General features: G+C 39.3%; 1 protein-coding gene across 2 annotated transcripts in view; it reads left to right on the forward strand.

Annotated features, from left to right (window-relative positions):
• The window catches only part of mms22l (MMS22-like, DNA repair protein), a 133,691-nt gene extending 119,820 nt beyond the window's left edge, over positions 1 to 13,871 (forward strand). For both annotated transcript variants that reach the window (XM_048531220.2, XM_048531221.2), the window contains exons 21-25: positions 1,380 to 1,591; positions 3,083 to 3,252; positions 6,997 to 7,093; positions 10,455 to 10,622; positions 13,456 to 13,871. In XM_048531220.2, coding sequence (XP_048387177.2) covers positions 1,380 to 1,591; positions 3,083 to 3,252; positions 6,997 to 7,093; positions 10,455 to 10,622; positions 13,456 to 13,543 — 735 coding nt within the window. In that variant the 3' untranslated portion in view covers positions 13,544 to 13,871. The remainder of the gene's footprint in view (positions 1 to 1,379; positions 1,592 to 3,082; positions 3,253 to 6,996; positions 7,094 to 10,454; positions 10,623 to 13,455) is intronic.
• Positions 13,872 to 14,173: the final 302 nt, after the last annotated feature.

A 14,173-nucleotide genomic window follows, 5' to 3' on the forward strand; every position in this document is an offset into this window, starting at 1 on the left:
TTTCCAGCAGTGTGTGTGGTGAAGAAAGCATTTGGTATGCTTGCCTTCATTAGTCAGTGCATTGAGTGCAGGAGTTGGGAGGTCATGTTGTGGCCATACGGGACATTGGTTAGGCCACTTTTGGAATACAGTGTGTAATTCTGGTCTCCCTGCTATAGGGAGGATGTTGTGATACTAGAAAGGGTTCAGAAAAGATTTAGGAGGATGTTGCCAGGGTTGGAGGGTTTGAGCTACAGGGAGAGGCTGAATAGGCCGAGGCTATTTTCCCAAAGGCACCGAAGGCTTACAGGTGACCTTGCAGAGGTTTATAAAATCATGAGGAGCATGGATAGGGTAAATAGACGAGATCATTTCCCTGGGTTGGGAGAGTCCAAAACTGGAGGGCATAGGTTTAAGGTGAGAGGGGAAAAATTTAAAAAGGGTCTAAGGGGCAACATTTTCACGGACACGGTGGTGTGTATATGGAACGAGCTGCCAGGGGAAGTGGTGAAGGTTGGTACAATTACAACATTTAAAAGGCGTCTAGATGGGTATATGAATAGGAAGGGTTCAGAGGAATATGGGTCAAATGTTGGCAAATGGGACTAGATAAATTAGGATATTGGTCGACATGGACAAGTTGGACCAAAGGGTCTGTTTCCATGCTGTACCGGTCTATGACTCTACGACTCTAAGTATTTTGATGTGCATTTATGATGCCAAGGCATACAGAGCTAAGGGCTAAGAGCAACAACTAATACTGTCTTCCTTTATACTAGATATGTATCCAGTGGAGCATCTTCCTCCTAATTTACCTTGAATCAAGTCTTAGTAGGGCTACTTGATTCCAAACCTGGTCAAATGCTACCTTGAAGTCAAGGACAGTTACTTTAAGGCAGCACTAGAATTTCACTCTTTTGTTCGTGTTTGAACCAAGGTTACATTCAGCTCTGGAGGGGAATGGTTCTGCAAAGCCTAACCTGAACTTCATGATTGGTGCTGTTTTGATTTCACAAGAAGCTTTGCATAAATTAATTCGATTTATGGCAGATATTTCAATGTTTCTTTACACTCCAGTTCTGATTACTATTGTGTTTCTGTGTATGATTTGAACAGCTTAAACAAAAGTAGTTCTTTCTTTAAAAGTTATTCATTTTGAGACACATTTGTAACCTGAATTTTTTTTAACTTGTCTCTCAACAATAAATTTTCTACCTTGACCACATTGTCTTGGCTGCATTGTCAGACAGAATGTACAGCAGAGTTGGCTAATTGATGAGCAAGCAACCTGTAGCCAACTTGGAATCTGCTGTAACTGAGCTGGACCAAGAGTGATATAGCCTGACACGCCAATGATGAGTTAGATATCATTTGAGTGTGCTCTGAAATTCTCTTTGCAGGGACTGTCAGCTATCATTGGCCAAACTACAGTTCAGACTGCGTATGTTAAACAACAGCTGCGGAATATTATTCAGCAATATTTTGGTCGTTTTCTTCCATCATCTCCAACTGGGCTGAGCATTGTGAATCATCCAATCTTACTTGCACTTTGTGAATCAATAGCAATGCCTCAACGTCAGACTCTGAGGAAGGCAGTTCTTCTGGTCATAATGTAAGAAATTTTTGAATCCTGTTAAATCAATCTATTCTTATCACAGCATCCAAGTGTATTTATCGTAAAATAATTTACCAATGACTTGAAATGTTGATTTCCACCCATGTATTATTTATGTATTTTCGACCAGATTTAGTGAATATAGGCTGTAAATAAGGAAATATTTAACTTATTCTTAGTAACATTGTTTTGTGGTCTTGTTTTCATATGTTATACTTACTTTTAAGAAGTCCTGTGTCTTCCATCAATAAAAAGAACCTGCACAATCTTGTCATAATTGTTAGCAGTGTCATATAGAATCCCTACAGTGTGGAAGGAGGCCATTTGGCCATTGAGTCCACACCGACCCTCCAAAGAGCATCCCATCCCTGTAACACTTTCCCATGGCTAACCCACCTAGCCTGCACATCCCTAGACACTGGGCAATTTAACATGGTCAGTCCACTTAACCTGCACATCTTTGGACTGTTGGAGGAAACTGGAGCAACACAGCAGAAACCCACGCAGAGACATGGGGAGAACGTGTAAACTCCACACAGTCACCCAAGGGTGGAATTGAACCCGGGTTGCTGGCGCCATGAGGCAGCAATGCTAACCACTGAGCCACTGCGCTGCCCTTGGTCATTAATGGTTATCATCTGGTTATTAATATCTGGCAGCTCCACTTAAAGTGTAACCACAGCAATGGATAATGATAAATAGATCTGTGGGGTGAAATGTAAAATGAAATACCCACTGAGTACCTGCCACTTCACAAACAAGTGAATGTTATACTGAGAAAATACAATTGGACTTGAATTATACATTCTTAACATTTTATTTATGATATCTTCTAAAGTCACTTTGCTTAATTTGTAAGAATTTTGTTACTTACTTTTAGATTTTTTATCACTGGTCTGTAGAGTTTACGAAGATTAAAGATATTGTTGAGACTTTTATTTCATCCCGTTAAAAATTATGATACTCTGTCAATTCAGTGTTACATTGGGTATATTCAAGAACAGATCATTCATGTTTCACCCAATGCTGTCTATAAAAATATATGCACAGTCCTGCTGTGTCATTCAACACTTTTTTAAGCAACATGCAATCTGCTCAAATAACATGCTAGTTTTTAAAATGATGATTCAGTGAAAATTGATCAGTTTCCCTTCAAACCTGATGGTTTAGCACAACAGTATCGACAAATAAAAGCACTTGTAAGGCAGTCTGTCATCCCAATCATATTCCCAATCCTTGTACATAAATAGGCCAAATACTGTCCAGTAGAGTAAGTTTCACAGTGCTTCTTTTCTGAATACCTTCAGATCAAACAGCTCACGAGCCATATTCCGGCCTTTTTGTGATGCGGTCTCTTTAACAAATGATTACAACAAATGATGATACTAAGACTTTGTTGCAATTTGCACAGATATTCAACATTAATACTTTCAGTGTGCATGGGCAGTTTCTGCAACTCCTGAATTTGTCATACCTTATTCTCCGCAGTGAAAATTACATGCAGTTCCGAGCTCACGCTCCTCCCCCTCGGTTAGCATCGGTCTTGTCATTCATCCACGAACTGTTCAAAAGAAGCCAAAGTAGTGATGCAGCCAGTGAGGCAAAGTTGCTCCTGCCTACCGTTCTGAAATGTTTAATATTTGTGAATGAACCACAAGGTACGTTTTCTTACTAACTCCTGTTGATAATTGATTTTGTCTTAATGTTTCCATTCTTCATCTATAAACAAAAAGAAAACACCATTGCTAAGCCATATTGTTGTTTCTCTGTACGGGAAATCAGTAATTTAAGTAGCAAACACTTCCATAATGCCAATGTTGTTATATTCAGGCAACTCTCAGAAGTTCTGAAAAGGTGGAAAAATCGAGGACAAAAAAATAAGAGTAGGTTTTCTGCTTTGGGACAGTTGGCAATTTTTCTATAAATATTGCTTGAAAGTATCGTTTGTTTAAAAAGAAATATCTTCCCTCTTTTTCTCTCAAATATGTTTCCATGCTGTGGCACAGGAGCTAACTTAATTTTTCCTCTTCTTAAGTTTTAATTAACTTGGTAATGTTTGACCTGTACAATTGAAAATGGGATTCTCACCTTTTGAATCACAGTGTCAAATTACCATCTGTGAACAGTCTGATTTTAATTTACTGAAAATAAGATTTAAAAAAAGGCCATGAAACTGTTTCTAGCTACATTGGAGTTCATGTCGATATGCAGCATTCAGCCGTGGGCTGATAGTTGGCAGATAATATTTGCATCACAGAAATGCCAGGCAATGACCAGTTTTACCTCCAAAGGATCTGCAGCTACAGATCATCTATAGCAGTAGAGGATCTAACTATCTCTTGATGTTCAACGATATTACCATCACTAAATCTTCCACCATCCTTATCCTGATGGTTACCATTGACCAAACACTGAACTGTAAAAACCAAACACTTTAGCTACAAGAAGACATCAGAGGTTAGGACTTGTGCTTTGAGGAAGGCATCTCCGGATTCCCCAAAGTCTGTCTGCCATTGACAACGCAGAAATCAGGAATAAGATTAAATACTGTCCAGCTGCCTGGATAGATCAGCTCCAGTAATGCTCAAGAAGTTCAATATCATTCAAGACAACACAGCCTGCTTCAGCGAGATTGGCATGCACATTCACCATTCAATCTCTCCACCATCACTGACATACAGTTGCAGCAGTGTGTACCATCTACAAGATGCACTGCTCTAACCACCCACACCCCCGCCACCACCCCACCACCATTTTCTTCAACAGTACCTTCCGTGCCCACAATTTGTAATACCCAGAAGCAATCAGATGCACCAGCACCTGCAATTTCCCCTTACAGCCACCACTAACCTGATTGGGAATCATATTACTCTTCCTTTGCTGTGACGAGGTCAAAATCCTAGATCTCCCTCATGGACTGTAGCAGTATAAGACAACTGGTCACCACCACATTTTCAAGGCCAGTTATGGGCGGGCCATAAATGCAGACTTAGCCATCAATCTCCATGTATAAAACTAAGTAGTGAGTTTGTTCGTAAAGTATGAAAATTCAGGATTTTAAAAAAATACTTACATATCTTAAAACTCTGGTTTACTGAATATAATTTGAACTTAATAGACCACCATCTTTCGTGCTGGCTTTGCCACTTTCTGGGGAGTGCACTAAAATAGCTAGTGGAATCAAGTGGAAGCTCCAAGACTTGGTATCTAATTCATTAGCCTTGTATGTAACATTTTAACTGTGGAGTATTATTACCAGATTTTAGCCAAACAGCTGGAAAAATAAAGGATTCACAACTAGTTCATTGACTTGGAGTCTTAAATTGAAGGTGTGCAACATTTAACTGTAGGATAACCTTAACGCATGTTAAGTATATTTATTTTGTCCTTTCATCTCCCAAGATAAGATGCTGTGCTGTCATGATGTATCTAACATACCCACTTGAGCAATGAATGCTTTCAGTTCTGATGCAGGCAATCAGACCTGTTGGCAAATCAGTGTTTATTTAGTTTACATTCCAACAGGGACAATGGTGCATCACTGACCTTTCTCTATTTCCTTCTCGTTTGTAGTTTGCTGTGACAAGAATGATAGACTCATCTAACCCTGGGGAAGTTGCCTGATTTTGGGGCGTGTTGGCCTAATTATGTTACTGTAGATTTTTTTTAAACTTAAACAGTATCCTCAGGAGAGGAAAAATATGCTTGACTTATTGAATGTAGCATTTGTAGCACAACAGCTATTTAAAATAATGAAAATGTTGCCACTTCCTTTGTCACATCACAACATTGTTGGATACCACATGAGCATCTGCACGAAGAGCAGACTGACAGTCAATGCTGAATCTACGCACATGCTCTAAAATGAAATAAAGCAAAAATAAATAATGAAGAGTTTACAGGAATTGTTTATCTGGTTCAGTTTGTTTTGCAATCATTCATTTTGGTCGAATAGTTTGAATTCTGTCAGAAATTTTTGATCAGTGCAACATATATTAATTGAGCTTTGCGAATCAGGCTGAGTGCTGTGGTATTTCTTTGATATTTGGAATCTAAAATTACATAAGCTACCATTCTTAGAATACACTGAAATAACGTGAAATACAGAACTAAATTATCTGCCCATTCAATTTATGCAATGTGCCGTGCTTTGTTTCGTACCTAATCTAATTTAACTAGACTGTGCATTTGGTTTGTCCTGTTTTTATAAGGTTAGATGTGAAATTCTGTACGTCATGTTAAATAATCACACTGTATCTCTTACTCCTGATGCAGGAAGAGCACATTGTTAAGTAATGAAGCTTGAATCATATTTCTACCGTTGCTTAGCCCTCACACAGATTTTTAAAAGAAATAATCACCATGACAACTGTTTTAAGTGACTTTTTTAGTTTAACTTATTTGAATCATGTCTTCATGCTAACCTCCAGTTCAGGTAGTGTTGAAGAGTCACAGGAGCAAAAAAAAACCTTGTTCTGATGAGAAGCGGAAGAGTTGATGTAACCATTGTAGTAGTTGTGAATTCAGCAGACTTTTAGGATTCAAGACTGCGTGAGTAAAGGTGCACTCAAACTCACTGGACAGTCATGCATCCATTGTGGGTTTTTTTTTTGCACGAATTAGATTTGGACTTATCTATGTGTCTTGGTTATTGGCATCCTTCATAGATTGTGACCTGGTGCCTGAGGTTCTGTTCAGATTTATACTTAAAGATGCCTTAAAGCCTTTGATTTCTTCAAAAAGGACTTCAGAGAGTGTTATGGATTTCTGTGAATTTTGTTCTTATATGGACGAGAAGAGGAATTTGCAACTGTCTAGAGCCCCAAAGCAGTTCACAGATTTTTCTTTTTATTTACTCATGGGACGTGGGGCTGCCATCTGTGTCAGCATTTACGGCTGATTCCCAGTTGTCGTGGAGAAGGTGGTGGTGAACTGCCTGCCTGAACTGCTGCAGTCCATTTGGTGTGGGTGCACCCACAATGCTGTTAGGGAGAGAATTCCAGGATTCTGACCTAGGAACACTGAGGGGACGGCAATGTATTTCCAAGTCAAGATGGTGAACGGCTTGGAGAGGAACTTGCAGCTGGCGGTTTTCCTCTGTAGATGCCATAATTCCTTCATACTGAAGTTGCAACTGTTTATCTGATCATCTGTTCAAGTTCCAGCAGCAGACTTTTAGGATTCAAGACTGCGTGAGTAAAGGTGCACTCAAACTCACTGGACAGTCATGCATCCATTGTGGGTTTTTTTTTTGCACGAATTAGTGATGGAGCAGACTGTGGGGACTGGGCATTGTTGTGAAATATCCTCAGTCACCAGAAGTGTAAGTCAATGAACTGCTCCTTATCTAACATACTCTTTTCCACAATGCATAATTCTTGTTGTGTTCCTTTTCTTTTTAGTGAAGAAGTTGGCCTCTGAAGTCCTGCGGTGTATAATAGAAAATTGCCAGTCATCAACTTCATGTCAAGTTTGTCCTCACTTGACCACTTTGTTAAGGTAGGTATTATATTGGGTCTTTCCTGGATATGTGCTCTAATTTCATGGTGCACATCTCAACCAAGGGTGGATGAACTAACTCTGCCAGAAGTGCAGCATACTGTCCATAATTTAATTATTCAGTGACACAGTCTGAAATTGAAGTGATAAGAGCTCATTTGAGATCTGCACTGCACAGACAAAGCCTTTTGTATGTATATTTCTGAAATATTTTAAGGAGCTGAAAAAATAAAGCAGTTAAGTTCAGAGCACATGATCATTTTGGAGAAGGATTGATTTTACAGATTAACCACAATAATGTAATTTTACTGTGATTCAAGTAAGTACAGAATCTCCAAGATCAATAGATGCAATAGTGGTATCCTGGAAATACTCGACAGGTTAGGTAGCATCTGCAAAGGGAAATAGAGTAAAGCATTTCAAATCAATGGCCTGTAATATAATAGGTTTTGAGCAAGGAAAGAATGGGGCAAGATTAAAAAGAACTGTGGTACAGTAGAAAACAGGAGAAACTCAATGCCAGAGTGTTTGGTCACCAGTGCCAAAGGAAATGGTGATGGGGCAAAAAGAGAAATAAGCAAAAGATGCAGGATGCGCCTGCAACAGGTATACTGCTGTCTGAAAGCAAAAATTAGAGAAACACTGGAAAATGCGAAGAAGAGGAAACAAAATAGTGGTCGGATTTTATGTTTTGGAGAAGCATAATGAAGTATTACCTTCGTTGAAGAAGTAGAATGAGATATCTTAATAGCGCTAAAGTCAGATAAGTCCCCTGTCCTTGATGCTTTGCATCCTAGGATTCTAAATTAAATACCTGCAGAGATAATGGTTGCATTGGTTGTAATTTCCCAAAAACCCAATGATTCTGGAGCAGTACCAGAGAATTGGAAAACTGCTAATGTGACACTTCGACTCAAAAAAAGGGAGGCAAAAAGCAAGTTACTGTAGGTCGATTAGCCTAACATCTATTGTTGGAAATAAGTGGAATCAATTATTAAAGAAGTAACAGCAAAACATTTAAAGAATCACAATCTAATCAGGCAGAGTCAGCTCACATTTATGAAAGGGCAGTCATATCTGAGTATCTTATTGGAGTTTCTTGAGGAAGTCTTAACCAGAGTGGATGGAGGGGAACCAGTAGATGTGGTATATTTGGATTTCCAGAAGATGTTCAGTAGGTACTTCACCGAAAGTTAAGTCATAAGATAAGAGACCATGATATTGGAGTTAGTATATTAGTGTGGATAGAGAATTGGTTAATGGGCAGGAAAAAGCAAGGGGGGATAAAGAGTTATTTTTCAGGTTGGTACCTAATGACCAATTTGGTTCTCCAAGGATCTGTGCTGGATTTGTAATATTAATGACTTGGAGGAAGAAAGCGAATGTACTATAGATAAACTTACAGACAACGGAAAAATAGGTAGAAAGGCAAATTGCCCAAGGGATGCAGTTTACAGAGATGTTAATAGGTTATGTAAGTACGCAGAAAGTTGGCAAATGGAGTCTAGATGGGAGAATGTGAAGTTGGCCATTTTGAAAGGGACAACAAAACAATATGATTGAAATGATGAAAAACTGCATAAATCTGCAACACAAGAGTCTTGGGGGTACATGTGGATGAAGCACAGAAAGCTAGCACATAGTTGCAGCAGGTAAACAGGAAGACTAATGGAATGTTGGCCTTTTTTTTAAGAGGGGTCAGAGTAAGACTCAAGAAGTCTTACTGCAACTGTCCAAGGTGCTGGTAGGCCACATTTGAAATACTGTGAGCATTTTGTTCCCCTTATTTAAGAAAAGGTATTGTTTCATTGGAGACAGTTCAACAATGGTTCAATGGGATTCTCTCCTGCATGGAGGGATTGTCCTTATGAGCAAACATAAAGGTTAAACAAGTTTGAACTCTACTCACTGCAGTTTAGAAGAATAGAAATTGATCACATTGAAACATATAGGATTCTAAAGGGACTTGACAGTGTAAATGCTGAGGGGAATTTTTCCCTTCATGAGAAAGTTTAGGACCAGCGAGCATAGTCTCAGAACAGGAGGGCATTAACTTGAGACAGAAGAGGAATATCTTCCCACAGAGGGTTGTGAGCTTTTGGAGCTGGTTGTCACAGAGAGCTGTTGGGCTGCAGTTATTGTTTCATTTAAGGCTGAGATAGATGGATTCTTGATCAGTAGGGAAATCAATGGTTACAGGGAAAACGCATGAAAGTGGATGTGAGGAATGTTGGATCAGCCTTGATTCGGTTGAATGGCGAAGCAGGCGTTTCTGTTTCTTTTTCTCCCAGCCTCATGTTGAGTTCAGAATGCTGTTCCACAAAGCACTTCACAATGAGCTTAAGATGGGCATTGCTGGAATAGTGTGGCAGACTGAAGACAGAGATGTCAGCTTGAAACCAAAGTAGAGAAGTTAGAATGGTAGAGATAATGGGAACTGCAGATGCTGGAGAATCCGAGATAACAAAGTGTGGAGCTGGATGAACACAGCAGGCCAAGCAGCATCTCAGGAGCACAAAAGCTGATGTTTTGGGCCTAGACCCTTCATCAGAAAAGGGGGAGAAGAAGTTAGAATGCAAGCTATTCGATGCAGAGGGTCATACTTAGAAACTAAATGGAGATATTTTGCATAGTGGTCACACCCAGCATGCATTTGGATTTCCATTGGAGATAAGAGTATATTGTGAGCAGTGAATGCAGTGTATAAAATTGAAAGAAACACACCTAGTTCACTGCTTCACCTAAAAGAGATCTGCTTTTTCACAGAAATATGTTACTTTAATCATCGCTGCTGGAATTGCTCAACATTGTTTGGTTGGCCTCCTGATGTAGTCTCTGACAAGTTTTCTGTAGGTCAGGCTCACTCTCTAAACCTGTCTATCGCCAATACATCACTTTTGTTATTTTCTTCCAGTGGGAAAAATGTCCTTCTGACTACAACTCCATGGCACATCTACCACTGAGCATTGTAATACTAGTATTCTGATGAAAGGACACAGAGCCAAAACATTAACTCTATTTTTCACTCTACAAATACTACCAGATCTCTTGAGGATTTCCAACATTTTCAATGTTAATTCCAGATCTCCAACGTCTGCAGTACTTTGCTTTTGAACAAATGAAGTTGTTGTTTGACTATTTAAGACTGTGGCTTTTTAAGTCTTTGCAAAGCCAGTTGCTTTTAAGACACAATGCTTATCCGTAATTTGTTTCCAAATTAGTTCCATAAACGCCAAAACAAAATTACTGGAGTATGCAGTAAGGTCAGATCAGTTTAATTAGCAATAAAGCTTCAATAGTTTTTCTAATCATTCCAATCAAGTTGCTAACATATTGACAGAAACTGTTGCAACTTCTCTAGACAGTTCATCCAGGAGTATTTTGGGATCTATGATCAGCAGGTGTACAGCATCATGGAGATGATAACAGCCTTGAGTCGCAACTTGGTTATCAGTCTCATTCCCGCACTAAGTCAAACACTCAAGGACACTGAACATAAGCGAGGACTGGGCAGAAACAATACACAAAGGTAAGCCAAGTTCTCACAATTGTTTTGGGGAGGTAATGGCCTAGTGTCATCATGGATAGACTGTTTATCCAGAGACCCAGGTAATGTTCTGGGGATCTGGGTTTGAATCCTGCCATGACAGTTGGTATTCAATAAAAGAAAAATTCTGGAATTAAGACTCCAATAATGACTATAATATTGTCAATTTCTGGGGAGAAACCCATCAGGATCACGAATATCCTTTAGGAGAAGAAACTGCCATCCTTGCCTGGTCTGACCTACATGTGACTCCAGACTCACAGGAACACGGTTGATTCTTAACTGCCCTCAGGCAATTAGGAGCGGGCATTAAATGCCCAGGCCCCATGAATGAATAATAAAAAATGTGATGTCATTGGCTTCAACTAAGACTGCTCTTGTCATTTCGAGAAAAACTTGAATGAGAAAACGTATTGTGGTTTGAATGATTGAATAGGCAATGCATATAGAGCAAAGCAGAGTCTTTGAATATTTTGAAGGCAAAGATAAATGGATTCTTGTTCAGCAAGGGGTTAAAAGACTATTGGAGTAGACAGAAATAAGGTTTTGAAGTTACAATCAGATTAACCACGATCTTGCTGAACGGCAGAGCAGGCTTGAGGGACTGAATGGCTGACTCCTGCCCTTCATTGATATGCAAGCACAGTGTTGACTCTGTAGATTTTAGTTTAATGGCAACAATAAACTAAAAAGCACATTAGATTTGTACAAAATAAATATTGAGGTTTCCATACCCAACAACTGTGTGCACTCAGTCGTTGCTTGTAGAAATAATGAAGGGTTCAGATCTTCATTGTCAAGATCTGAAAGTGTTCTAAGGAGATTCTATTGTTCCAGACTGAAACGTTTGTAACTTGCCATGGGCATCCACAAAACAAAATCCTGATATTTGAAATGTTTCACAAAGGTTTATATATTTTAGAAAAGTCTAATGTATGTTGGTGTATTTGTAGTCTGGTATATTGATAAAGTAGCAATGAAACGGACAATTTGAATTTTAATTACTTTGAAAGCTTAAAAACTCCAAACTCCCTTTTTTAAATCAACAATTAGCTGCATTGTCCAGTATGTCGCTTCATATCAGCCGGAGCTTGTTGTACCATTTCCTGTGTGTTCGTATTTAGTCAGGATGAGGAAAGCACTTTGCCAAGATTCTCACACTATCCACTGTCCCCTCCTGGAAATTATACTTGCACAGGTTTTTAAAATATTAGTCTCAAATATTGTGGTTGGAAATGTGAGTTTACTGTTTCTCAACTCAATGCGCAAAATTATATCGTCCTCTTAGCAATACCATTTCTCTGGGAAATATTACAGGATCAATCCTGAAGTAGCAAATAGTATCCTAGATTTTTCTGATGTTTCAGTTGGTAAATGCACTGTGTAGGGCTCAATTGATTCATACAGTCTGGTAGATTTCATTTAAAATCGTGATGGGCCTTGGTGCTATTGGTCAAAAAGCCTGCTAACTCTCGCTCCTTGGGTAATGGATAAGGGATGAGCACTTCAGGAAGGCGCCATGTAGGTGATACATTGTTCCTCCTGGGGTCAAGGATAGAAAAGAGTTTACAAATTTGGTACAAATTCCTTGCTTTACAAGACAATAGATAAATAAAATTGTCAGCATTTGGGTAAAGAAAGTATGCTACCTTTTAATCTGAAACTTGGATCCTAATGAGCACAGGCATCTTTCAGTAAACAATGGGCAAGAATTTGTTACACAAGCAATTTGTAAACAACAATGCAACTTGTAAGAGATGCCCAAGAGGTTTCTCACCATCTGTAAAGAAAATGTAATGTTTTAGCTATATTCATCAGAAGTAAATAAATTTACTTCAACCTGATGAGTGGTATTTAAATAAGTGACCTTGTGCAAATCTACCATTGGTTAGTTAATTAAAAAAAGAGTCTTCTTTTCATAACTGTTTTTTTTGTATTCTAAACTATGTAAACAACACAGAATTTGTTTAAACGCTTACGGTATTCTTTTCTCTGTAAAAGAAAGCAATCTCACCATGATGGTCACATTTAGTCACATTCTGAACTAAAACCAAAATATTGGAGAAACTCGGGATTTGGCCCTGCAGCCCAATGGTATCAACGTGGACTTCACCAGCTTCAAAATCTCCCCTCCCCCCACCGTATCCCAAAACCAGCCCAGTTCGTCCCCTCCCCCCACTGCACCACACAACCAGCCCAGCTCTTCCCCTTCACCCACTGCATCCCAAAACCAGTCCAACCTGTCTCTGCCTCCCTAACCTGTTCTTCCCCTCACCCATCCCTTCCTCCCACCCCAAGCTGCACCTCCATCTCCTACCGACTAACCTCATCCCACCTCCTTGACCTGTCCGTCTTCCCTGGACTGACCTATCCCCTCCCTACCTCCCCACCTAGACTCTTCTCTCTACCTATCTTCTTTTCTCTCCATCTTCGGTCCGCCTCCCCCTCTCTCCCTATTTATTCCAGAGCCCTCACCCCATCCCCCTCTCTGATGAAGAGTCTAGGCCCGAAATGTCAGCTTTTGTGCTCCTGAGATGCAGCTTGGCCTGCTGTGTTCATCCAGCCTCACATTTTATTATATTGGAGAAACTCAACAGGTCTGACAGTGACCGTGGAGAGAAAACAAGAGAGGAATCATATTGTACTCAACAGGTTAAGTCTGCTTTTCTTTCAACCAATGGTGTGAGTCCTGATGAGTTTCTACAGAAATTTTATTTCAGGTCTCCAGCATCAGCAGTGCTTTGTTTTTGTTTTTTCATGTTCTGTCTGGTTGTGTCATGTGGTCATGAAAGTATATTCCCTCAATCTATTACAGAGAGGCCTACAGAAGATTGTTGGTCCTTCTAGGGGAGGAAGGGCAAGCCGAAATCATTGACTTGGAAAAAGCATCTGACGAGGCCTAACAGTGATGTGGTCTGTACGCGCGGAGAAATGCTGAAATAGCCTGCAAAACCTTTTAAAATGTGTGTGGATTCTTAAATGTGTAGTTTTTTTTGTGACATAGCAACAGAGGTGAAAATTTTCTAACTAAAAATTTTGAACTCCACTTTTGGCTGCCTTTAGCAGTCTACTTGATGAATTTGACTTTAAATATTATTGACAAATCAAAAGCAGACATGTAAATATACAGTAAGTGTTGGAATGAATCTGTGCTCAGAGTTCTTGGAGTTTTATTGAAATTTATTGTATATTGTATTCATGAATATTGGAAATAAATTCATGCATTGGAAATGAATTTACCTTGCCTAATATGAGCTCAGAATCAACTCAGCAAATTAAAAGGGAATAAATCCAGAAGTGAAACATTCAGCTGGAGAATTCTTAACTACCCCTTACTCATGTTCTTTTTCCCCAAGCAGTGCATGTTCCTTAAAACTATGCTTCGCAATCAGGTATTTCACCATAACTTAGCCTTTATGTGTATGTCATGCCTCCTGTTTTGGATCCTTTTGAAGTCACAACTCCCAGCAATACTCCAAATTTATTGAAATAAAATGTGAACTTTAGGTTTGTGTGCATACCAACATGACACC

Source organism: Stegostoma tigrinum, chromosome 4 (genome assembly GCF_030684315.1).
Source record: "Stegostoma tigrinum isolate sSteTig4 chromosome 4, sSteTig4.hap1, whole genome shotgun sequence".
Classification (NCBI taxonomy): Eukaryota; Metazoa; Chordata; class Chondrichthyes; order Orectolobiformes; family Stegostomatidae; genus Stegostoma; species Stegostoma tigrinum.